The following is a 26,020-nucleotide window of genomic DNA, read 5'->3' on the forward strand; positions in this document are numbered from 1 at the left end:
TCAACCAGGCCTATGCTCTTTTAAAATGTAGTGGTTTTTTTGGGGGGGGAGCTATTGGGTTGTTGTTTTCCTTTTTGTTATGTATTTTGCGTTTTTATAGCTTGATTTTATTCTGTGAACCGCCCTGAGAGTCCCTAGTATAGGGCGGTATATAAAATTCAATAAATAAATAAATAAATAAGAGAAATGGGAAGGTGGGGGGGATCAAACTCAGGCACTGGTTTTGAAACAGCTGTTCTTATGATCAGCTTGCATAGTTTTAGGGACAGGAGGTGCCTGATGGGAGCTGGTCTTTCAACAAAGCTGATGGAGCGAGTCTTCTGCTTCCTATCTCTCTCACTTAGGCAACCTGATGGAATAGGAGCTGAGGCCAAGCAGAGTGAAGCCACAGCCCACCCTCCAACGCGCCTCACCTGGAAATGGTCCAGCATCTGCTTCCACGACAACAGGAGCAAGGCTTCCTTCCGTACCTTTTTGGGAATCTCGGAGTAGAGGAGGGAGTTCTCCCTGCTTCCGTATGGCATTCCTGTTGAAATGGGAACGGATTCAAGCGCGTGCTTTTACACTATTGTGCCACAAGTTCTCTAGAATTCTCTCCTCGTAGAAGTGAAGCAAAAACCCCATAATCGCCATTCCAATATTTGTTGAAAACGCCACTCTTCACCTCCTCAAATTAGTCTACACACAGCTCCCGCTGTCCGAACGCAATACATTCTCAGGAAATCAATTGTTAGTTGAACGTTCGCATAACAAGCCAACAATTTCCACTGATTCCCATGGGGAATTTTCTAATGCACAAAACTTGATCCCAAAGTAACAGGGAAATCCAGGGAAACCCTCTGAATCCTTACAAAAAGCAAACAATAAAGGGGGAAATGCTCTCTTATTTGTGCGATCTCTCCCCGTCCCTCTCTCCCACCACGGTTTCTGGCAAAATGACTGCCGCAGACCAGCAAAAGACAAAAAAGGCTTGTTTAAGACCCACTTATTTGTTTACAGTACAACACACAGGTTTGGATATCTGAATCTGTGGTGTCCATAGCGAGGTTTGGGTACTAACTCACCGTGTTTGGATAAGTGAATTTTCATATACTGAGAATTTGGATAGCAGGACATTCTTATTTCTGAACTTTCTTTCTTTTAAAGCTTTATTAGTTTTTAAAACACAACAAACACAAAACAAGACACTACACAGCAATCAGCAAATGGCAATCCAAAATTAACACTCCGTACACACAAAAAAGAAAAAATTGAGTTCATCTGTCACTAATTCTAACATGACTTCCAATGCCCCTCATTGTGCTTCCCACGTTTCACCACAGCTATGCACTTAACTTTATCTCTCCTAAGTTATTCCGTTATGTTAATTCTGTGGCGATCTCTTATTTCATGCAGAAATCAATCCAGACTTGCCAAAGAATTTATGTTGTTACAATGTTTTTTTAAATATTCTCTGTAAATATTCCATCTGTATGGTCTCAGAATCTTATTTATTTATTTATTTATTAAAACTAAATTTGAATTACAAATCAATCCAATACAAATCATAAATTTCCGAAATGAAAGATATATCCGAACAATGTACTCATGTAAAAACACCAGGCAGGCCCCACAAATAACCCAGAAATGCATTTTAAATGAAAGGACACATTTTACTCATGTAAAAACACACTGATTCCCGGACCATCCGCGGGCTGGATTCAGAAGGCGATTGGGCCAGATCCGGACCCTGGGCCTTAGTTTGCCTGCCCATGCCTTAGATCCACCCTCTAGCAAGAGAGTTAGGGGGGGGGGGAGAGGGGGAGAGAGAGAGAGAGAGAGAGAATCCGCAGAACTCCTAGAACCCACATTTGTCAGATGGAGTTGGATTTTGTTTCATTTTTAAGATTGTAAGCTGCTTCATGGAAGAAGCTCCTCAAAAAGGAGCGATGCTCATAGATAGATAGATAGATAGATAGACAGACAGACAGATATGTAGGCAGCCCTCCATTTACACGCGTTCAATATGTGCATGTGTATACGCATATAGCACCGAACCCGGAAGTAACCTGGAAACATCATAAAGGCGTAACTGAAACGTCACTAAAAGGGTGGAACCCGGGGGGTGGGGGCAGAACAGGGCGTTTGCAGGTTTTTTCCAATGGGTTTCAATTATATGCAATTCCACTGAGACACACGGTGCCTTGGAACGTAACCCCCCCCATAAACCGGGGGGGGGGGGCGGCTGTCTCCGACCCTTTGGTTCCCAGCTCAATCCAATCTTACCCAGGTAATACAGCCGATGGGAGTGAGGGCTTGACGCTTCGGTCTTCCGCACGAACTGGAAGTCATGGGGCGCCTTGTTCACGATCATCCCCGTGTACTTCCGGCTGCTGTGGATGATGTCACGCAGCCCCTCCCACGAATGCTTCTCCACCTGGAAGTGGGAAGCGGACGTGTCCTCCATCTCCACGGCGTCTGAGCTGTCGGACAGGGCGTCCACCGCTGTCATCTTCAGCCTTCCTCCTGAATTGGTTAGGCAGCTGGTGGGGTGGGGAGAGAAAATTGGTGGATTGGGGAAACGGATAGAGAAAGGGAGAACGAAAGGGGAGGAGGGTGCGTCAATTCCACCCAGAGTCAGGGTTCATTCATTCAGTTTATCTCAGGCTTCCTCAACCTCGGCCCTCCAGATGTTTTGAGACTACAATACCCAGCATTCTTGACCACTGGTCCTGCTAGCTAGGGATCATGGGAGTTGTAGGCCAAAAACATCTGGAGGGGTGAGGTTGAGGGAGCCTGGTTTATCTGATAGTAAAGGTTCTCCTGAACTGTTATCAGTCCAAGCAAAATAAAAAAATTCCTTCAGTAGCACCTTAAAGACCAACTAAGTTTATATTTTGGTATGAGCTTTCGTGTGCATGCACACTTCTTCAGATTTCGTGCATGCACACGAAAGCTCATACCAAAATATAAACTTAGTTGGTCTTTAAGGTGCTACTGAAGGAATTTTTTTATTTTGCTTCGACTCAGACCAACACGGCTACCTACCTGTTATCAGTCCAGTCTGAGACCACACAGCTAAAGAACAACACACTCAGATAAGTGCTGGAGATGCAAAGAGGTAGAGGGAACATTCTTTCATATGAGGTGGACTTGTAAAATGGTAAAAGAATATTGGGAAATGATCCATAATGAACTGAAAAAAAATGCTTAAAAGTACTCTCCCCCCCCCCAAAAAAACAACAACCCCAGAGTCCTTTCTGTTGGGGATAACTCAGACTGAAATCCCCAGGTGTCAAAAAAGCTTATTTATGTATGCTACTACTGCGGCCTGTCTTTTGTTAGCCCCAAAATGGAAAATGCGCGAGGTCCAAAGAAAAATTGCAACTTAAGTTGACGGAATATGCGCAGCTTGCAGATTTAACATATAGAATAAGGGAACAAGAAGAACATACGTTTAGAGAAGATTGGAAAACGTTTCCTGAATACATGGGAAATAACTGTGTAAGGCTGAAAACGCTGGCAGCATTAAGAAAAAAATCAACAGTATAAATAAATGATGGTTGTAATAATGGAATACTGAATGGTATAGTTTTTGTAAAATATGCAGGGATCAAAGGTAAAGGGAAAGGACCCCTGACAATTCAGTCACGAATGACTCTGGGGTTGAGGCGCTCATCTTGCTTTACAGGCCAAGGAAGCTGACGTTTGTCCGCAGACAGTTTTTCCGGGTCATGTGACTAAGCCGCCTCTGGCGAACCAGAGCAGTGCACAGAAACGCCGTTTACCTTCCCACCGCAGCTGAACCTATTTATTTACTTGCACTTTGACGTGCTTTCGAACGGCTAGGTTGGCAGGAGCTGGGACCGAGAAACGGGAGCTCACCCCGTTGCGGGGATTTGAACCGCCGACCTTCCGATCGGCAAGCTCTGTGGTTTAGACCACAGTGCCACCCGCAGGGATTAATGATATGTAAAATGAACCATGGAAAAAGAAGAGAAGTCATCCATATTTTAAGGATGTAGAAATGAATACTTTAGACTGTAAAACAGAAAATTTAATAATATATATGACTCCCTCCTTCCTATCAGAAAAAAATATTTATACAAACTCCAAAAAGTACTGCCTGTGCTGGTTTGTCTTTCCTCCTCTCCACCAACCCCTTTTCCTTTCGTGCATTGTCTTTTGGACTGTAAGCCTGTGGGGCAGGTAACTCTTATTACTGATCGGTGCAAACCGATCTGGGAACTGTAATTTTGGTTTTTAGCTGCTTGCGAGCATGGTTATAAACATGGTCCGTAAAACAAAGGCTCCCCACGTGCCTTCAAAATAGCTCCCTGCATTAAAAAAAAACCTAGCACATCAGACGGAAGGGTTCAAGCTTAGCCTTCTCAAAGATATTTTGCTTTGCTGGGTTCAGGGAGGCCTTTTACAAGGGGAAGGTTAAATGTGAAATACTCCACCTGCTGCCCAAAACAACACAGGACCAAAAACTGGGGCCACATCCACACCATACATTTAAAGCAGATGACTTACCCCCAAACAGAATCCTGGGAACTGTAGTTTACCCCTCCCACAGCTGCCATTCCCAGCACCCGGAACAAACTACAGTTCGCAGGATTTTTTTTTGGGGGGGGGAAGAAGCCCATCTGCTTTAAATGCGGATGGAGTGGATGTGGCCTAGTTCGGAAGAAGCTGCTTTGTTCATCTAGCTCAGCCACTCTCCGGGGCTTCAGAACAGGGGACCTGAACAGCCTTGCCTGGAGACAGACTTCTTGCCCTCTACCCACTTCTTTATCATGCTTTCTCTCTCTAAAAAGAGAGAGCAGTATTCCAATCCTCATAGTTCTGGTTTAGACAGGATCATAGACAGCTGCCTCACACAAAGGCCACATCCACACCACGGAGCTACAATTCCCAGAGCTCCCTGTGGAGAGGAATCGGGGCCTCCTAACAACTCTCAGTGTCCTTAACAAACTACAGCTCCCAGAATTTGTTTTTGGTGCGGGGTGGGGTGGAAGCCACAAGCTGCTACAGCAGCACTCTAAATGTGTGGGTGCGAATGTGGCCAGAGGCCTCAGTCTAGCTATCTCCGTTGTTTCCGCACTGAGGACGGCAGCATCCCTACAGGGGTTAAAAAAACTAGTGTCGTTCCCCCAATCCTACCTGGAGATGGCGGGGTTTGAACCCGGGACCTTCTGCATGCAAAGCAGATGCTCTGCTACTGAGCAACAGCTCCTCCTGTAGGAAAGGAAGGGAAACTTTTCCTGAAAACACACGATGGTCCCAGCGTCTTTCGTAACATTGCGGGGGCAGCTATAAAACACATCATTTGGGTTGCCCCTGTATGAGCACTGATAAGGCTAAAGAACTGCCCAACCCTCAACCCCAGTTCCTCTTTGATCCTGGGACTCAACGATTTATGTACGCAAAATACATTATAGGCAACTCCTATAATTACATTATAGGCAACTCCTGTGCACACACGACAGCACAGGTGCGCATCGCCGCAAACCTGGAAGCGGCATGGAAAAGCCCTAAGAGAGCGTGAAAACTGCAAACATGGTGCAAAAACAGCCCCCGGCAATCCCACAAGCCTTTGCAAGTGCAATCCCACTGAACTTGCACTGAACTTTTGAGGCCTGTGGAGAGGTGGGAGTTGCAAGCTTTTTTCCAATGGTGTTCCCAATACCGTATTTACTCAACTCTAATGCGCCAACCTAGCAGTTCAAAAACACATCAAAGTGCAAGTAGATAAATAGGTACCACTCCGGCGGGAAGGTAAACGGCATTCCCGTGCGCTGCTCTGATTTGCCAGAAGCGGCTTTGTCATGCTGGCCACATGACCCGGAAGCTATACACCAGCTCCCTCAGCCAATAACACAAGATGAGCACCGCAACCCCAGAGTCGGTCACGACTGGACCTAATGGTCAGGGGTCCCTTTACCCTTTACCTTTAATGCGCCACCTTAACTAACGCGCACCTCAATTTTCAGAACCTTGAAACCAAAGAAGTATTTCCTGGCAAATGCCACCTTTTAGGCCAAATTATGTTGCAAAAAGTAAGGTGTGCCTAAAAGGTGAGCATTAGATTTGAGTAAATGCGGTATATGAGATTTTTAGAGATGCAGTGCTTTGGAAAGTAGCCCCCCCCCCCCATGTAAATGTGGAGTAGCCTGTATAGATTTCGTGGCACTCTGCTTGAGAATCAGATTTGTCTATATGGGAGCAGAGTGTACGGAACCGCACTCCAAGTGGTACACTAGAGTAATTTTAATAGAGGGAGGGGAAAACCAGACTATTTGTCTCTGGCCACCAGGGTGGATTTGATTTAAATCAAACTGATTTAAATCACGATTTAAATCACGATTTAAATCACTAGTCAGTAAGGCTTGATTTAAATCATAGTTTTCTACATAAAGACTAATTCTTGCTGGTATAACTTTAATATGCAAGTAGATGAAGATTTTTAGAATAACAACTTTTCATATTAGTTTTTTATCCCCAGTTTAATGGGTTATTCATATTTGGACAACTTTACTGTTGTACTTAGGAAGGAGAAAAATAATCATTAACTTAATAATAACAATTTAAATAGATTTATTCAACTGAAACAATAACATTACAGCATATGTTATTTGCTTAAACAAACATCCATGTTTGTTAAGTAATTTGGCTAAACAAAAACAATATATATATATTTTAAGAAACTTAGACTGTCAGCCCAGCCTACACATGAAAAACTTAAATGCTGTCCACTCCAAACAATCAGAAAAATATTGTTTCTATTCTATTCACTGAACTTCTTGGAACTTAGCACTGAAGGGGTTGTTGCTGTATTCATAGGTTTGTAGAACAATAGGATTAAGGTATTTTTCTCAACTCTGTTCATGTTATAACATTTTTGCTGTGAAGAAGAGGCATGTGATCTCTGTTGAGTCAAATTCAGTTTTGAGAACTGCAAAAGTAAACCAAGCACCTGTGATAATATCTTGTAGGCAGAGAAACTGCCCAATAATCTTACAAAAACCTCTGGAAGAGCATGACATTGTGAATGGATTAATGGAATTTATTTACCCCCAAAATTAAACATATACAACCTTATTCTACATAATTTAAAAACTAATCTATATTTCATGATGGAATAACCTTTGGATGGTAATATATTTTCCTCAAAAAGCATTTTATTTTTAAAAAAATCCAATTTAAATCAAAAAAATCGATTTAAATCAAAAAAATCCGATTTAAATAAAAAAAATTCGATTTTTTTGATTTTTTTAAAAAAATCATTGATTTTTATCCACCCTGCTGGCCACATCCGCATTGTACATCTGAAGCGCTAATGTACCACTTCAAACACCCATGGCTCCAAAGAATCCTGGGAACTGTAGTCCTGGGAATTGTAGCCACAGCTACAATTCCCAGAGTTTCCCTTTGAAGAGGGATTGACTCTTAAACCACTCTGGGAATTGTAGTTATGAGAGGAATAGGGGTCAATGGGCCACATAAAGTGAGACTGCGGGCCAGTTTCCCACCTGTATCATACAATACACAAATGTTTGTGACCATCAGCCAAAATATAGGGGTGGGTGATCTCTGGTATTTAGCAAGAATTTTTGACTCACAGCTATTTAATAACAGCAATTAGCACTGGTAAGATATTTCAGGTCACCCAAGCCATATACAGTCATACCTCGGTTTACAACTGCCTCGGTTTACAACCACCTCGGTTTACAAACACCACGGACCCATCTGGAATGGATTAATTCACTTTCCATTACTTTCAATGGGAAAGTTCGCTTCAGGTTAAGTACGCTTCAGATTAAGTATGGACTTCCAGAACCAATTACACTCATACTTCGGGTTAAGTACGCTTCAGGTTGAGTACTCCACGGACCCGTCTGGAACGGATTAATCCACTTTCCATTACTTTCAATGGGAAAGTTCACTTCAGGTTAAGTACGCTTCAGGTTAAGTACAGACTTCCGGAACCAATTGTGGTTGTAAACTGAGGTACCACTGTAATTTTCCTACTTCCCTGTACAAAGCTACCCAGGTGTGAAAGTCCTCAGGTGAACACCTTGTCTCGGCCTCACCAACATCAGAGGCACGGTTGGTGGTGACAGGAAAGAGTTTTTTCTGTATCTGCTCCCATATTGTGGAATTCCCTTTCAGAAGAAGTTAGACTGGTTCCCTCCTCTAGGAAGGCAGGTTAGGGACCTTCCTGTTCAGACAGGCCTTTGGAAACTAAGGGGCAGATGATGCTGACCACTGGGGCTGCTGTCCGGGCAAACTGGATTTTAATTTCCGGCTCTAAATGTGTTACAACAGGGAAGTAGAAACATGTCATACTCAATATGATCCTGAGACTGCAACTCTCAGCAGGTTCAGCCAGCACAGCTAACAGACAGAGATGGTAGGAATCTGATAGGAGTTGCCATTCAGAAAACAAACCCCTTGTTTTTAATCTCCTGAGTCCCCAACACTTCCTGCTTCTCCAAAAGCTACTCAAGTCAACTTCGGAAAGTTACCTTCTCCAACTTCCTGCACTTTCGTTTTCCAGCCGAGCCCTCTTTACTTTCTGCATCAACTGCTAAGCGAGCCTTGGACGAAGTAAGAAACTAGAGGGGGGGAAGGAAAGAAACAGAGGTCATGTGATCACTTGGAAGCAAACTGGCAGAGATACACACATGCTTTGGGGGTGAGGGATAATAATAATAGTAATAATAATAATAATAATAATAATATATTATTTATACCCCGCCCATCTGGCTGGGTTTCCCCAGCCACTCTGGGCAGCTTCCAACCAAATATTAAAATACAATGGTCTGTTAAACATTAAAAGCTTCCCTAAACAGGGCTGCCTTCAGATGTCTTCTAAAAGTCTGGTAGATGTTTTTCTCTTTGACATCTGATGGGAGGGCATTCCACAGGGCGGATGCCACTACTAAGAAGGCCCTCTGACTGGTTCCCTGTAACTTGGCTTCTCGCAGCGAAGGAACCGCCAGAAGACCCTCGGCGTTGGACCTCAGTGTCCGGGCAGAATGATGGGGGTGGAGACGCTCCTTCAGGTACAGTGGTGTCTCGCTTAACAAACGCCCCGTAAGACAAAAATTTCGCTTAAAGAAATGATTTTTCTAGCGGAGGTTGCCTCGCTAGACAAATTCGTTTTACGAAAAATTCGTCTAGCGAATCGCAGTTTCCCATAGGAATGCATTGAAATTCAATTAATGCGTTCCTATGGGCAATTTTTTTAAAAAAAAAATTCAATGCATTCCTATGGGATTCGCTAGACAAATTTTTCGTTATAAGAATAGACCCACGGAACGAATTAAATTCGTCTAGTGAGGCACCACTGTATACAGGACCGAGGCCGTTTAGGCCTTTAAAGGTCAGCACCAAGAATTGTGCTCGGAAACATACTGGGAGCCAATGTAGATCTTTCAAGACTAGCATTATGTGGTCTCAGCAGCCGCTCCCAGTCACCAGTCTAGCTGCCGCATTCTGGATTAGTTGTAGTTTCCGGGTCACCTTCAAAGATAGCCCCATATAGAGCGCATTGCAATAATCCAAGCGAGAGATAACTAGAGCATGCACCACTCTGGCGAGACAGTTAGTGGGCAGATAGGGTCTCAGCCTGCATACCAGATGGAGCTGGTAAACAGCTGCCCTAGACCTGCACCTCCATGGACAGCTGTGAGTCCAAAATGACTCCCAGGCTGCACACCTGGTCCTTCAGGGGCACAGTTACCCCATTCAGGACCAGGGAGTTCTCCACACCTGCCTGCCTCCTGTTCCCCAAAACAGTACTTCTGTCTTGTCAGGATTCAACCTCAATCTGTTAGCCGCCTCCAACCACCTCCAGACACTCACACAGGACCTTCACTGGTTCTGATTTGAAAGAGAGGTAGAGCTGGGTATCATCCACATACTGATGAACACCCAGCCCAAACCCCCTGATTATCTCTCCCAGCGGCTGCATGTAGATGTTGAAAAGCATGGGGGAGAGGACAGAACCCGAAAGTGAGAGCCCAGGGGCCTGAACAATCATCCCCTACCCTACCACCACTTTCTGAACACGGCCCAGGAGGAAGGAGTGGAACCACTGTGTAACAGTGCCCCAAGCTCCCAGCCCCTCTAGACGGTCCAGACGGATATGGTCAATGGTATCAAAAGCTGCTGAGAGATCCAGCAGAAGTAGGAAACAGTTCTCACCTCTGTCCCTAGCCCGCCGGAGATCATTGACCAGTGCGACCAAGGCAGTTTCAGTCCCATGATGAGGCCTGAATCCCGAATGGAAGGGATCCAAATGGTCCGCTTCTTCCAGGCGTGCCTGGAGTTGTTCAGCAACTAGTCGCTCAATTACCTTGCCCAAGAATGGAAGATTTGAGACTGGGCGATAGTTGGCCATATTGGCTACATCTAAAGATGGTTTTTTAAGAAGCGGTTTAATGACCGCCTCTTTCAGCCTTCAGGGTCTGGGAAGGCTCCCTCACAGAGAGAAGCATTCACCACCCCGCGAAGCCCATCACCCAGCCCTTCCCAGCTAGCTTTTATAAGTCAGAATGGGCAAGGGTCAAGGAGACAGGATAGAAAGATCTTTTGCCAAACCACAAAAACACCCAGCTGCAATGTTGCAGTCTTTGGAACTACATCTTCACACTGTGCTTTTAGAGCTCGTGACATTTCCCAGAGAATCCTGGGAACTGTAGGCTGTTAAAAGTTGTGGGAATTATAGCTCTGGGAAGTGGGAACTACATTTCCCAGGATGCTTTGGGGGAAGTCACGTGCTTTGGATGTACAGCAGCTTTAAATATAGGGTGTGGATCTGCCCCCACTTTCACTATTACGGGGGGAATCTAAAGACCCCCCCCCCTTAGGATCCTCAGCACAGAATAATAATAAAGGGTACCACCAGTTGTCTGACCTCTTCTCTATCACTTGTGCAATGAGTTGTACATGGCACGGCGCCAGAGACATCTTATTCTGCAGCCTCCAGGAACATCAGGTGAAAGCTGCCTTATACGTACTGAGTCAGCCCACCAATCAATTTAGATCCCTTGACTGCAGCTTCAGATAAAGCTCTTCCTAGACCCACCTGGAAAAGCTGGGGGGGGGGGTCATACTTGGACCTTCTGCATTCAAAGTGAGGTACATTCATTTCCCCAAATTCTCCCCTTTTAACATTCAGCTTTTAATAAGGATATGGGGAAAGTTGAAGAAAGGAGGAAAAAATGAAGGTTGCAGCAATGTCAGGAATGGGGCTGACATTCAAGATAGAATTCTGTGGAAATCCTCATTCTCAAGTCCACAGCCATGAATGAAAGTGTCTAATATCCACATTCCACCCCCAAAGAGGAACCAGAGTTTAATCCCAGTTTCAAGAGGAGTCGTAGAATTATGTGGACGAAATCAAAGCTTACAAGCCTTTACTCCTGGGACCCTTCTAAATTGCTATGTTTCTTAAAACATTATATTCTTATTACAAAATAAAGCACCTACAATATATAAAAGACATATTAACGTATAGACTATGACTTTTATTTTTTTGAGCCCTTGCTCAATCAGTCTTTGCCAATGATCAAAATAACCCTGTGAAGTAAGTTAGGCTGAGAGACAGCAACTGGGCCAAGGCCAGAAGAATGTAACAAGGCATGTTGGAAGTTCCCCAGGTGCCAGATGCGTTTTGTGACTTGGGAAGGTCCAATTGCGGCCACGTTGGAGATCTCTGGATGCCTAGGCTGGCGACTGACATCTCCACCTGGCTGGCCCCTCCAGCTTTCTTAAGCAGGTCAGCAGAAAAGCTTATTTATTACATTTATCTCCCACCTTTTTCTCCAAGGAGTCCATGGTTCACACCCATCTCAGTTAATCTGTACTACACCCCTGTGAGGTTAAGAGGCTGTGGCTGACTCCAAGATCAGTCAGTGAGCTTCCTGACTGAGTGGGGATTTGAACCCTGATCTCTCAGGTCCTAATCCAACACTAACCACTACACCACACTACCTTCCTGGAGTCCTTTTGCTAGGGGGCAGTTCTATAAATTAAGTAGGTAAATAAATATGGGGAAAGCCAAATGGCACTTAGGGAAGCATCAGAAATATTTTACTTGATGCTTGAACTTGTTTTATTCTGGATTGTTTTATTTGGTGTTTTAATGTGTTGTAAACCACTTTTGAGATTTTTATCTTTAAAATACAAAACAGTACAGTATATAAATGAAATCTATATCTATAAAAATGTAAACTGGGCATGTGGGTTAGTCTCTACTTTTCTCCAAAACCGCTTGACTGACAGCGTTCAAATTTGGACACAATGTCCCAAGCAAATATGCAAGCGACCATATACAGGTTGCGTAGATAGATGTCACACCTATGGCAGGTAAAATCCACTGTTCCCGAACACAAAACTCAGACAGTCGGGGATGCTGGGAGCACAGGAGAGGTTGCCAAACAGCGCCCTCTAGCGACAACTACACTGGTACTGCACCTAGGAAACCTTCCCTCTCCACAGCATCTCGGCTCGGCTTTGCAGACTGGGCCGAGGGGCCAGGATAGCTCATGGGCCGGAACACGGTGGGGGCAGTCACAGGGATGAGCCGCAGCAACACGTGGCCGGGCCAGCTAGATAATATTTTAAAAAAAAACATCCCTCCTTTGGGGGGGGGGGGAGAATGGAGTCTAGCCATTCTGTTGTGGCAACCGTAACCTAGGTTTAAGGTGCTATTTGGCAATTAGCTTATATACCAGTTTCTAACACTGGTAACAAGAGCCTGGCTGCTGAATCAGGCCAAGGGAGGGCCCATCTAGTCCACTCTCCTATTCTCACTGTGGCTGACCAGGTGCCCTCATGGGAGGCCAGCGAACAGGACCTAAGCACAACAACAACTCTCCCAACTAGTGATATGCAGAGACATACTGGCTCCGACAGTGGAGGTAGAGTATCACCTGAAGATTCATTTTGGTGCAAGTGCACCAGGGAGATTTGTAAGCTTTCTTATTATCATACCACCTTGTTCGATCTTAAATATTTGGCAGTATCCTGCTCCAGCCATAATAGCCCACAGAATCCAAGGAGGCACAGGCTGCCTACACAATGACGGGTAAGTCATAGTAACACACAAAAAACCTGCTGGATCAAGACAATGGCCCTTCTAGCCCAGCATCCTGTCCTCACAGTGACTGACCAGATGCCTTTAAGAAACCCTCGAGCAGGATCTGAGCACAAGAGCAGCACTCCATCCCTTTCCTGCAGCTTCCAGCTAAAAGGGTTCAGAATAGGGCTGGGTGATAGGTTGCTATATCATCCAAAACCAATTTGAAGTCCATATTGCGATATTGGTTTCATAATTTTTTACCTGGCAATATATCATAAATCATTATGTGTACGTGTGTTATGGCATAAATCACAATGTGGGGGAAACCACGAGGCCAGTTGATGCCTCTACATAGCTCCATCCTTATTTCAGACATCGTGATGTATCAGCATATTCCAATTTTGAAAACCAGATATTGCCCAGCCCTGGATCAAGAAACATACCGGTAGCTGCCTCTGATCGTGGGGGGGCAGAACACAGCCACTGTGTTCTAGTAGCCACTGAGAACCCCCATGAATCTGCCTAATGCTTTTTTTAAAGCCATCCAAGTTGGCGGCCGTTGCTGCCTCTTCACCAGCATGCTCTGTGGTCACGGCTGAAGTGGGATTTGAACCCAGGCCACTGAAACTCACCACACAAAACTAGCCCCACCACCCCGTGGAGGCAAACAGTCCAAAACACTTTCTTTATTCTATAGGGATGGGGGTCCCCAAAGTTCTGAAGCTGGGAAGGGAGGGGGCAGGACTGAAGAAGCACCCATTCCAAAAGGGGCTCTCATGGGGAGCGGTGACTGCAGGGGAGGGCATGAGGGCCAGCAACCCCCTTTCTTCCTACCTCTCCCACTCCAAGGAGGCAAGACCAAAACACCCTCCCATTGATGATCCACAGCAAGGGCGTTCCCTCCATCCAGGAGCATGGGCATTCAGCTGGAGCGTGGTACATGGGAACCCTATTTGGGGTGTGGTCCGAAGAAATCTCGGCCCCACCACCCACAAAGTGGAAGAGGGCGTGGCCAGCAGCCCCCTTCCGAGGGGGCTTTGCAAAACACCCTTCCTGTTTTAACTCTCAGGAGCCAAGGCGTGGCCTTGCGCACTAGAGGCGTGGCCTAAGAGGGGTGGGGTCACCAGGACCCTCTCCAGGGGGCGTGGCCACAGGAAAACCTATTCGAAGCGTGACCTGGACACCCCCTCCTCGGAAAGGGGGCGGGGCCTCTTCCGGTCGGCCCCTCCCCCCGTCCCGTCAGAGGGCCCGCCTGCCAGCCAGCCGGCTGATCACTCACTCTGTGGCTCCTCGGCCTCCCCCAGGCCGGGCTTCGTCCGCTGCGGGGTGAGGGGGGTAGGGGAGGGTTGGGTTCCGCGGAGGCTTCACTCCTGCTCCATTTCCTTTCTTGGAGACGCAGGAGCTCCGGGGAGGGGGGAAGGGACACCGCCGGTCTCCGCGAGCCTCCCGCCGCGACCTTTCGCCCGGAAGCGGAAGCCCGCTCTCCTGCCATCTCCGAACTCTCGTTCTCTACGATCTCGCGATAGTTAAACGCGGCCCGGAACGAGATCTCGAGATAGCGAGTGCGGAAAAGGGGGCGGGGTCTCGAACTGACTTATTTTCCGCTGCTCTTGTCCATCTCCATGGGTCGGTTGTTCTCGCGGGAGTAAGCGAAAGAAGGGCGGGGCCCCTCCTCTTGCGAACACAGAAGGAACCATAGAGCATAAAACGGGAGGTTTCCTCTGACGGTTGGGAGGGACCACCCAGGAAATTTTGGAGGGGTGGGGAGGAATGTTCGTGTAAGGATTTGAGATGGCGGCGAACTTGGTGGAACTGTTGTAAGCCAATTTGGCTTACAACAGAACCATTCAATAGGAGCACGATGGAAGATTTTTTGGGGTGAAAAAATAAATAAAATAAAAACAACCCATGCCTATATCTTTAATTATATCTAATGTTTTATTAAAATAATAATACATAGCTACGAACATGAGTCTGACCAAACTGCGGGAGGCAGTGCAAGACAGGAGTGCCTGGCGTGCTATGGTCCATGGGGTCACGAAGAGTCGGACACGACTAAACGACTAAACAACAACAAATAATACATAATAAAATTTAATAAACGTTTGCAAAATAAAAAATCATTTCAATATGCACATATATTTTTTGTATATGCGCGACTGTGTTCACATATATTGTATAAATGGACATAAATGATCAAATAAAATAAAGAGCACAAATTAAACGGTCTCTTACGTAATTTTTAAAAATAGTTTGGAAGGAACCATTAGCATTAAAAAGGGGAGGGAGGGGTTGCTATGGGAACGGGTATTGACGACTTTCGCATAGTAGTGAGACCGGGGAGGGGTTGGGATTTTCCACGTTCGGACGGAAACCGTTTTCTGAAACGGAGAGGTGGGAGAATCAATTACATTGAGGGAGGGAGTAGGGGTCAGCGAAAGAAGCAGGCCTAATAATTTTTTTCGGTAGGCAGGCAGTTTCACATACGCGGTTAGGAGGTATTTTTGAAACAACCGTTCTCTAAGTCTAACCCGTTTAAATCGTGTATAGGCTAAGAAAATTCAAACAAGCGCATCTGCCGCGTTGGTGGTATAGTGGTTAGCATAGCTGCCTTCCAAGCAGTTAACCCGGGTTCGATTCCCGGCCAACGCAGTATTTTCCCTCCCTCTCTTTTCATTCTTATGTAACTTGCAATGATTTAAACAGTGCCTTGCAAGTAAGACCGAACGCTACGTCTCATAAGTTAAACAAAGTTTCTCAGTTACTTACCTGAGAATTTTATCATTCTTTACATGTGTGCATTCATTAATTCCCCCTCCTAATTTAGCGAGAAATTATATTTATACAGTATATATGATTACAGTACAGTATGTGTGTGTGGGGGAGGGGAATATTCTAAAAAAGAAAGGAAATAAAAACCAGATTGCCATGCAATTAGTTTTATTCAGCTTTGTAAAAGAATTTTTTTTTTGCAAACTATCATACTAGGTTTATTTGAGGTTTTCAAATAATATTGTTAAACTAAAAAAAGCCTGCTCACAGGTTTGCAATTTTAAAAAAGACAAAAAAGGAAAGGTGGAGTGGGAGGGAGGAGGAAATAAGCCACCTTAGGTTGCAGATTCCAAAGGAACAAGTTCATCTAATGACCAGCTGAGCTGCATCATGGTAGCCTCTGGAAAGAGGTGGCTGCCCTGATTAAAAAATAAATACAAGAATAAAAATCCCAGAAATTAAATGCATTTAATTTTAATCAGCTATGCTGGGGAACTCATCATTCTAAAGTAAAACATTGACAAAAACACAGAAATTAAATAAATGCATTTAATTTTAATCAGCTAAACTGGTAGGGTCATAATTATAAATTAAAATAAAAACTGGAAGGGGTTTTTCAAGAAAAAGGCAATAATGTTTCCGCCCGGGATCGAACCGGGGACCTTTCGCGTGTGAGGCGAACGTGATAACCGCTACACTACGGAAACCGACGTGGAAACCTTCATCATGCTGCTTGATATTAACTCAAGTGCTTCCACTTTATAGTCTATCCGCCCGTGCTAGTTATTGATGCTTTTTGAAATATCCTGCCCTGTGCTGAATGTTCCGGTTTTGCACCTGCGAGGCGAAGGCCCCCCACCTCGAACCAAGGATCACCCTTTGCAATCGGGTGGCCCTGTTCAACACTCCCTGATTGCAATGCATTTTGCTAAAAAAGAAAAGAAAAAAAAAGGGATCCCACTGTCGCCATTAGAGGTCAGGAGAGACTCATCTTTTATCATCAGCAGCCAAACTCGAGCTGCTAACGCTCTTGGACAATTCGAAGTTCCCCCGTTTGAATGAACAGCAGAAAGGAATGCAAGCCACAGGTTGCTTGGGGTGGGGAAATCAGTCACTGGTTTCAATGGGAAGGTTGCCAGATTGCAACCTGGAAATTGCGGGGGGGGGGGAGGGAACCAGCCACTGATTTCAATGAGAAAGGTAGATTGCAACCTGGAAAATGCTGGGGTGGGGTGGGGGAATTTGATGGAACGAGCCACTGATTTCAAGAGGGAACCAGCCCTTGATTTTAATGAGAAAGGTAGATTGTAACCTGGAGATTGCCTGAAAATAAAATCAGCTGATTTCACCGATCGAATGGCATGACTAGATTCGCCTGCCCCATTTTCCCCATTCTGTCACGAATTTTGCTTCCTGTTTGTGTTCCCTTGCTTGGTTTTAAAAGGATACTTGTTATTTTGTATTTAACCGCGTTGTTCTCCTGCCTGTGAGGTCCTGGAAGAGGGTTTCCTGGAAGAGGCATCTGGTCAGCAACTTTGAGAAAAGGATGTTGGGATTGGATGGGGCATGGGCCTGACCCAGCATACTAGGCTTTTCTAATGCCAAGGTCAGGATGACTTTGCAAGTTCCTAGTCCTTCGGTTGTCACCCTCCCTCCCTCCCACACTGCTCCCTTGTGCTATTTAATGAAATAATAAGGCATCAAGTCCCTCAGAAGTCTCTTTTGGGCTTTAGGGATCAATGGTATCGACACAGCAGGAATAGCAAGGGCTCTTTTTTGGCAGGTAGGTATCCCTGGGGAAGAGGCTGCCTCGGCATCCGTGCCCACAACCTGCCAACTAATATTAGCAGCCCTGAAAATCTCACAAGGGCTGGAGACGGAATCATGGAAAAAGCACAAGCAGTCCAGCATTCAAGTCCACCCACCTGGCCTCATCTTTTGAGGGCCAGGTAAAAACTTCCCTTTCTTCCAGGGCAATTGCCAGATTGGGATGGTTCCAATAGATTAGGTCAGTGGTTCTCAAAGGCCACACCTTCAGAATGAAAGATTGCTCGCAGCAGGACACGGAATGTTTTATCGATAATCAGAAAACAAAAAGAAGCAATTCCTGACAGTGCTTGATTTGCAACACAGAACACAGCTACAGGTACTTTACAATACAACAAGGCAGCTGCATAGGAACATGAACCATTCCAAAAAAATCTATAATCATAAACGAACCTCTTACATACTTTAAGTATAGTAGAGTATCAAAATACTTAAGGTACGTATGTAAGAGGCTCGAATCCTATATAATAAAGTGCAAGTGTCTCTGCGTCCAGTCCCTGTGTCCCTGTGTCCGCGCTAATGCGCATGTGCCCCACGGACACAGGGACTGGACGAAGAGGCGTGTGTACACACACGCGCGCTCTCCCCCCCAACCCTCTGCCTCCCGTTCCCCTGCGGCGGCGGACCAAGATGGCGGCACCGGGCTCCGGGGCCGCGGTGGCGGGAGCCCGGTCCTGGTCCCCCCGCCGCCACGGGCCGCGGCCCCAGAGTCTGATGCCGCCATCTTGGTCCGCCGCCTCCTCCTCCTGACAACCCTACCTGGCCCGTGGGAGGAGCGGCGGGGCCGCGGCCTTCCCTCCCTCTCTCCGTGGCCCCGTCGCACCTCTAGCGCCCGTTTTCTTAACGGGTTGAATGAGACTAGTATAATTATATTCATGTATTGGGAAGTTTTTAATGTTTGACATTTTGCTGTGTTTTTGTTACATTTGAGGCCGCCCAGAGTGGCTGGGGCAACCAGTCAGATGGGCAGGGAACAGAATAGGTCATGGGGAGTGTAAGGGGAAGAGAGTATAGAGAACCTCCCCCTATCATCAGGAGCGGCTCCTCCCCAAGCAGCCATGGAAGCGCAGGGTCTAAAGGAGCTAGTCAGGAAGCAGAGAGAGAGAGCCAGGGCTCCGGCAGGGTGGAAGAGCTCCTGCTCCACAGGCGGGAAGAGAGAGAGACGGAAAGGGGGGAGAGGGAAAAGACGGAGGGTAGACCTTTCCCCCCGGCACTGGAATTGAGGAGGAGAAGAGGGAGGAGATTCGCTGTCCCCAGGCTCTTATGTTGGTCTAAGGGGCGAAAAGGGGCAGTGCCGGATTCTGACACTGAATAAGCGGACATGAAACCGACAGCTCATCATACTGTAAATAACGTGCACCAATAAAGACTCTGAAAGACAAGTATGTGGAGAGTCGTTACTCAGGAGTAGCCGTAATAACCTCTGACAGGTAGGGACAGGGTGTGGCCAGTCACAGGGATGACCCGGGGGTGGGGGGGAGGGGGCAGAATAGGTCATAGGTCGGGACAGGGTGGGGGCAGTCACAGGGATGAGCCACAGCAATGCATGGCCGGACCAGCTAGTTAATGATAAACTAACATGTGCCATTAAGGTTAAGACGGGGAATATGGAGGAGAAATCATTTTGGTGGTGTTTGTAGAATTTGTACTGTTAAAACAGAAAGGAGTCAAACCATCGCAAGGGGTGTTAAAATTTTGGGAGGTTGGATAGTTACAATGGAATGGTCTCGATATGGGGTGCACATTTTTATTCTTATTTATTTATTCTTATTATTACTTTGAAATAATAAATAAATAAAATAAATGGGGGAGTTACGACTAAACTCACATCTCTCTGCCTCATTTCTCCGTCTCCAGAGCTTAGTGGGCTGGGCTCAAGAGGAAGACAGGGTTTTGGGTGTCTACTGCAGGGTGACATTGTCAGGTAAAAGATAAAGGGACCCCTGACTGTTGGGTCCAGTCGTGAATGACTCTGGGGTTGCAGCGCTCATCTCCCTTTACTGGCCGAGGGAGCCGGCATACATCTTCCAGGTCATGTGGCCAGCATGACTAAGCTGCTTCTGGCGAACCAGAGCAGCACATGGAAATGCCGTTTACCTTCCCGCCAGAGCGGTACCTATTTATCTACTTGCACTTTGTGCTTTCGAACTGCTAAGTGGGCAGAAGCTGGGACCGAACAACAGGAGCTCACCCCATCACAGGGATTCAAACCACCGACCTAATCGGCAAGCCCTAGGCTCTGTGGTTTAGATCACAGCGCCACCCGTGTCCCCTGACATCGTCAGGGGTCCCCCCCTAAATCTCAGCTCCGCACCCTGAAATCTCAGGGTCCAGGATACTCCTGACCTGGCAGCCCTAGTCAGCTGTTGGTTAGGGGGCACAAGTGATACACCCAAATCCCAGGGAAAACTTCATTTCCCCCTTTGCTCTCTCCACTCCACAACATTGTGACTGCAGCTGAACCCACGTCCGTTCCAGTGGACGAAAGCTAACTGCCTGCCTGGCCTTCTCTCCTGTTAGAATCCATTTGTTTCACTTTATTCTCTCCTCCAGACCCCCCCACCCCATCTCTCTGCATTTCTGCAGCACCGCCAGATCAAATGAATGTCTAATTGAGGGTTATTATGAAAGAGCTTTTTGTCTGCCAGGTCTCAGAGCCTCATTGTCAAGCAACAAGAGGCACTGACCCCCCCCCCACGGCCGTCCCTGATCAATCCTTCATCAGTGATTACTTGCCTTTGGTGGGGAGAGGGCGCCAGGAGAGGTTTTTGAAGCATTGGCACAAGCAAGGCAAGACCACAAATGCTTGAGACCTGGGTGCGAAAGGCGGCACTGGGCAGCTTGTTGATCAGAGATACAGATGAGGGACAAACAATCTAAGGCCTTGGATTAGATATCCTTTAAACACCCATGGCTTTCCCCAGAGAATATTGGGAACTGTAGTTTTTTCAGGGTGTGGAGAGCCAATAGAATACCTCCAAGAGCTACAATTCCCAGAGTTGTTGAACAATCAATCCTTCTTCCCAGGGTGCTCTGGAAATTGTAGTTCTGTGAAAGGGAACAACTCTCAGCGTCCTTAGCAAACTACAGCTCCCAGAATTATTTGGAGGGAGCCATTATGTTTGAAAGTGGTGTGTTAAATGTATGGCGTGTGGATGTGGTCAGTGCACATTTAAAGGCAAAACGTGCTTTCCAAAACAATACATGAACCAAGCCGCTGTTTAATATACACACTTCTCTGAATTTTGCACGCAGCTTTCCAGATAATACCAATGTAGATGGGTAGAATGCGTATAAAAATGAATCTGTTAGTGAACAAGAACATTAAAGAATGCCTTATATTATAGGGAAGTGATTTGCAAAAATTTTTTTAAAAAATGTGTATATTGCATACGATAAGGTGTATATTAGGAGAAAATTGCAATTGAATGCTGGTGAAAATTCATGAGGACTTTCTTTTTCTTTTTTTAATCATTACGGTAATTCCTGGATTGCAGGGGGTTGGTCTAGATGACCCCTGGTATCCCTTCCAACCCTACAATTCTATGTTGTGGAAATGTGGAGAACTGAACCTTAGGGCTGTAGCCAATGTGGGCCCTACTGAGAGAAGAACCATTGAAACTATTATTATTATTTATTGACTTTATATACTGCCCAATATTCCGCCCTATATACTGCAGGTCTCAGGGCAGTTTACAGGATAAAATCGGAATATAAAACCACAAAGTACATAATCACAATAAAAACAACAACCCAAGTTGTGTTACTTCCATTGGGTCTAACTTGTGCAGAATTTAGCTGGATACAACCCCAAGGTTTGAAAAATTAAGGCCATTTGAAGCTCTGCCTATAATTAGGTGCCTAATTTGGCAACACAGTGGTACCTTGGTTCTCAAACATCTTGGTACAGTACTCAAATCCCTTGGTTCCCAAACGCCAAAAACCCGGAAGTGAGTGTTCTGGTTTTTGAGTGTTTTTCGGAAGCCGAACATCCAATGCGGCTGTCGGCTATTGTTTCCAGGGCACTTGCACCAATCAGAAGCTGCGCCTTGGTTTTCGAACATTTCAGAAGTCAAATGGACTTCCGGAACGGATTAAGTTTGGCGCTTTTGTTTTTGCTCTTTATTTTGCTTTTTGTTTTTGAGGCTTTTTCGGTTAATTTGTTTTTGTGACTGTGTGGAACCCAGTTCAGTTACTGATTGATTGATTGTGTGACTGCGGAAATGGATAAAAGCCCCCCATCCAAACAGTTACTACCATCAGTGCAGGTAAAAAATAATAATAATTTTAATTTTTATCATCTACAATACTGTCATTTATTTTATAGTACAGTACATTGACGATTGCTTTAATTTTATGGATCAATGGTCTTGTGTCAGATAGTAAAATTCATGTTAAATTGATGCTTTAGGGGTTGTTTTTAAAAGTATGGAAGGGATTAATCTGTTTTGCATTCCTTTCTATGGGAAAGCGCTTCTATTGTTTTGGAACGCTTTGGATTTTGAACGCACTTCCGGAATGGATTAAGTTTGAGAACCAAGGTACCACTGTATTGCAAAGGCATTGGAGAAAGCCTAGAATGGTTTGAGGCAGATTTCCTCCCTCAGAAGCTGCTGCTTGAGATATTTACTTTTGACAGTATAGACCGGGATCGGCAACCTAAGGTCCATGGGCCACAAGCGGCCCACGGGGGTCGTTTAACCGGCTCACGAGCCACCCCCGAACCAAGCCGCCCGCTTGGCGAGTCCCTGCCCACTGTGCTAAACCCATGCAGTGGGGCACATATACCTACTTTCGTGGAGTGAACCTTGCTGACCCTGGTATAGACACAATAAGAGGAAGCCTAATTAGCATCCGAAAACTTCAGTGTCTGAGGCAAGATGAGGGCTTTCTACAGGAAGCACTGTCCGCCGGTAATTGGATTGAGTCTAAACCAGGGGTCAGCAACCTTTTTCAGACGTGGGCCGGTCCACCGTCCCTCAGACCATGTGGGGGACCAGACTATATTTTTTTTGGGGGGGGGGTGAATGAACAAATTCCTATGCCCCACAAATAACCCAGAGATGCATTTTAAATAAAAACACACATTCTACTCATGTAAAAACACCAGGCAGGCCCCACAAATAACCCAGAGATGCATTTAAATAAAAGGACACATTCTACTTATGTAAAAACATGCTGATTCCTGGACCGTCTGCAGGCTGGATTGAGAAGGAGATTGGGCCGCATCCGGCCCACGGGCCTTAGGTTGCCTGCCCCTGGTCTAAACTTACATTTCCCGAGAAACGTCACCACCTTTCCCCATGATATGACCCTCAGAGTCAAGCAGCAGGCAAGACTCAGAACCAGAGGCTCAGGAGCCAGACCGGGTGCAGGGCTCTGATCCTGAGGGACACAGAATCCCCCCAGAGGGAAATCAATGGCTACTAGCCATGATGGCTGTGCAACAGGTCGGGGGCAGCAATGCATCTGAATACCAGTGGCTGGAAACCATGGGAGGGGAGAGGGCTCTTGTGCTCAGGTCCTGAAATTCAGGTGTCTTGGAATGGGGAGGGCCACCAGCCTGTGAACGCCAAAGGGAAGGAGACTCAGAGCCTGGGGATTGGTGGTTAGATGACACCGAGCGGTCAGAGAGAGAAGAGGGAGAGGACTCAGAGGAAGAGGTGTTGGAAATTGAAGAGGCAACAGGGTTTAGTGATCAGGGAGAGTCTGTGGCAGAAGAAATCGCAGAAGCAGAAGTGGAAGCAGGAGAGGAGGGAGGCCAAGAGGCAGAGGTGGGTCCGGCTGGTGAAGAGGTCAAGGTGTCCTCCTCTCCTGCTATGACAAGTTCCCTTCCCCTCTGTCTCCCAGAGCCAGGAGAGTCATGAAGTGGGAGGAGCAAAGGCAGGCACACTGGTGTAGTCTCTGATTGCTTGGGAAAGACCTTGGGAGAGGAGACTTAGGCAGCTGTCGTAAGGCAGGGACCTTCAGCCCCCACAACTGCCTCATAGGGGCAAGACCTACTAAGACGAGTTGCTCATTAGGCCAACAGGCAACTGGCTGGCCACTGCAAGAACAGGCTGCTAGACTAGATGGGCTGCTAAGTCACTGATGGCCTAATCCTGCAAGGGCCATGATGGCTATGTTCAGCCTCCATGGTTGGACTCATGCTTCTGAGTATCAATTGCTGGAAGCCACAGGAAGGGAGAGCTCTCTTGTGCTTGAATCCTGCTTGCACTTTTCCTGCAGGAATCTGGTTGGCCACTGGGAAAACAGACTGGGAGATGGGTCACTGGCCTGATCCAGCAGCCAGGGTCTTCTTACATATTTCTTACATATTTATTTCCCCCCTGCCTTTTTCCTGGTGGGACTCAACGCAGCTTAGGCTACTGAAGATTCCCTCTGCTAGATCCTCACAACCGGGGCCAGCCCTATCCTTATGCAGCATCCGGCTGGCCGCTGTGAGAACAGGAATCTGGACTAGATTTTATTTATTTGTTGAATTTCTATACCACCCTATACCTGCAGGTCTCAGGGCGGTTCACAGGAAGGATCAGCCCTCTGGCCTGAAGATGCGAATAAGAGGAGCTCTCCTGGATTTGGCCAGTGGCCCATCTAGGAAACGCGCAAACAGGATCCGAGCACAAGAGCAACTCTCCCCTCCTGCTGTTTCCAGCAACTGGGATCCAGAAGCACCCCTGCCTCCAATCCTGGAAGAAGAGTACAGTGATACAGTGGTGCCTCGCTAGACGAATTTAATTCGTTCCACGGGTCTTTTCTTATAACGAAAAATTCGTCTAGCGAATCCCATAGGAATGCATTGAATTTTTTTCGACTTTTTTTTTGCCCATAGGAACGCATTAATTGAATTTCAATGCATTCCTATGGGAAACCGCGATTTGCTAGACGAATTTTTCGTAAAACGCATTCGTCTAGCGAGGCAACCTCCACTCGAAAAATCCTTTCGTTAAGCGGAAATTTCGTTAAGCAGGGCATTCGTTAAGCGAGGCACCACTGTACCTCAGTTTATGAACACAATTGGTTCCGGAAGTCTGTTCATAAACTGAAGCAAACTTTCCCATTGAAACTAATGGAAAGTGGATTAATCCGTTCCAGACGGGTCCGTGGAGTACTCAACCTGAAGCGTACTTAACCCGAAGCATGGGTGTAATTGGTTCCGGAAGTCTGTTCATAAACTGAAGCGTTCATAAACTGAAGCAAACTTTCCTATTGAAAGTAATGGAAAGTGAATTAATCCGTTCCAGATGCGTCCGTGGCATTTGTAAACCGAAAATTCATAAACCCGAGGTGTTCGTAAACTGAGATTCCACTGTACAACCATCATAGCCTAAGGGAGTGTTGCTCTCGGTGGCTTTTGCAGCCCTTGGGAAGGGAGGGCTGGGACCAGCTGGGGGGCGGGAGCGCTGGGGGAGGGAGAAGCAAATGTCCCCCCTCCTTACCTCTTCTTTTTATTTTTTATTTTTTTAGTAGAGCTCTTCATTTTGGACAAAGCACACCTGCGCCCCCTCCTCTTTTTTTTTTTGCAGACAAGATGCTCAGCGATAATGGATTTGTAGTACAGGAGCTGCAATCTGTGGGGAGAATGGGGGTTGGGGAGAAAGGGGAGCCGGTTTTTCCATTTTCTTCAAGAGCTCTCTCAAGGAGGGTCTCTTTGTACTTGTCAGGAATTACTTTGACCAACATCTAAACTTTTTAATTGGCTTTTCCCGCTTCCTGCATCCTCTGCTCCGGGGTTAGGAGGCTTGGTCCTGGCTGCCATCTCCACCCCCGCTTCTTCCAACATTCAGGCTGCAAGTGCCAGTCTTCCCGTAGGCAGAACGATGCTCTCCGCTCCCGAGAGAAGGGATGCTCAAAGTGGCTCTCTCTGGGTACTGTCTGGGCTTGGGGTTCAGCTCCCAGGAGCCTCAGCCCAAATGGCCAGTGGTCAAGGATGTTAAGAACTGTAGTCCAGCAACGTCCAGAAGGAACCACGTTTCCTTAATTCGTTATATTGTAACGTTCTGCGCCGAATATTATAATCTTGAATATTAGGTGCCATCTCTGGTGTCTTTTCAGGGACTACTGAGCACCTTTCCACTTTCAAAAAGACTTTCAAGCTGAGATCTTTCCCAGCCTGTATTAGAATGGTCTCATTTTTGTTACTCCTGGGATTCTGTTTTAAATAGACGTATGTTGTTTTATCACTTGCTGTCTGCCAACCTGGGCGAGACGAGGCATATGTTACAACTACTGCGTGGTGCCTGAACTTGGGAACTCCCTGCCTTTTGATATCAGGCAGGTGCATTCACTGTGTGCATTCACTGTAATATTAAAATTGAAACCAGCGATAAATGAAAAGCAGATTAA

At 46.3% G+C, this 26,020-nt stretch overlaps 1 protein-coding gene and 2 non-coding genes across 5 annotated transcripts in view; 1 reads left to right on the forward strand and 2 right to left on the reverse strand.

Annotated features, from left to right (window-relative positions):
* DPP9 (dipeptidyl peptidase 9) overlaps positions 1-14,574 on the reverse strand; it is a 49,301-nt gene extending 34,727 nt beyond the window's left edge. Inside the window, exons 1-5 of one of the 3 annotated variants that reach the window (XM_060275381.1) lie at positions 14,355-14,574; positions 8,511-8,600; positions 5,146-5,220; positions 2,266-2,522; positions 414-526 (exon numbers count right to left, since the gene is read on the reverse strand). In XM_060275381.1, coding sequence (XP_060131364.1) covers positions 414-526; positions 2,266-2,522; positions 5,146-5,220; positions 8,511-8,566 — 501 coding nt within the window. In that variant the 5' untranslated portion in view covers positions 8,567-8,600; positions 14,355-14,574. The remainder of the gene's footprint in view (positions 1-413; positions 527-2,265; positions 2,523-5,145; positions 5,221-8,510; positions 8,601-14,354) is intronic. The other 2 variants (XM_035118412.2, XM_035118414.2) reach the window with 2 other exon arrangements.
* Positions 14,575-15,655: 1,081 nt separating this feature from the next.
* TRNAG-UCC (transfer RNA glycine (anticodon UCC)) lies at positions 15,656-15,727 on the forward strand. The gene has a single exon. It is a non-coding gene; the product is annotated as a tRNA-Gly (tRNA).
* A 754-nt stretch (positions 15,728-16,481) lies between these two features.
* On the reverse strand, positions 16,482-16,554 carry TRNAV-CAC (transfer RNA valine (anticodon CAC)). The gene has a single exon. It is a non-coding gene; the product is annotated as a tRNA-Val (tRNA).
* Between the last annotated feature and the right edge of the window lie 9,466 nt (positions 16,555-26,020).

This window comes from Zootoca vivipara, chromosome 6, assembly GCF_963506605.1.
Source record: "Zootoca vivipara chromosome 6, rZooViv1.1, whole genome shotgun sequence".
NCBI lineage: Eukaryota > Metazoa > Chordata > Lepidosauria > Squamata > Lacertidae > Zootoca > Zootoca vivipara.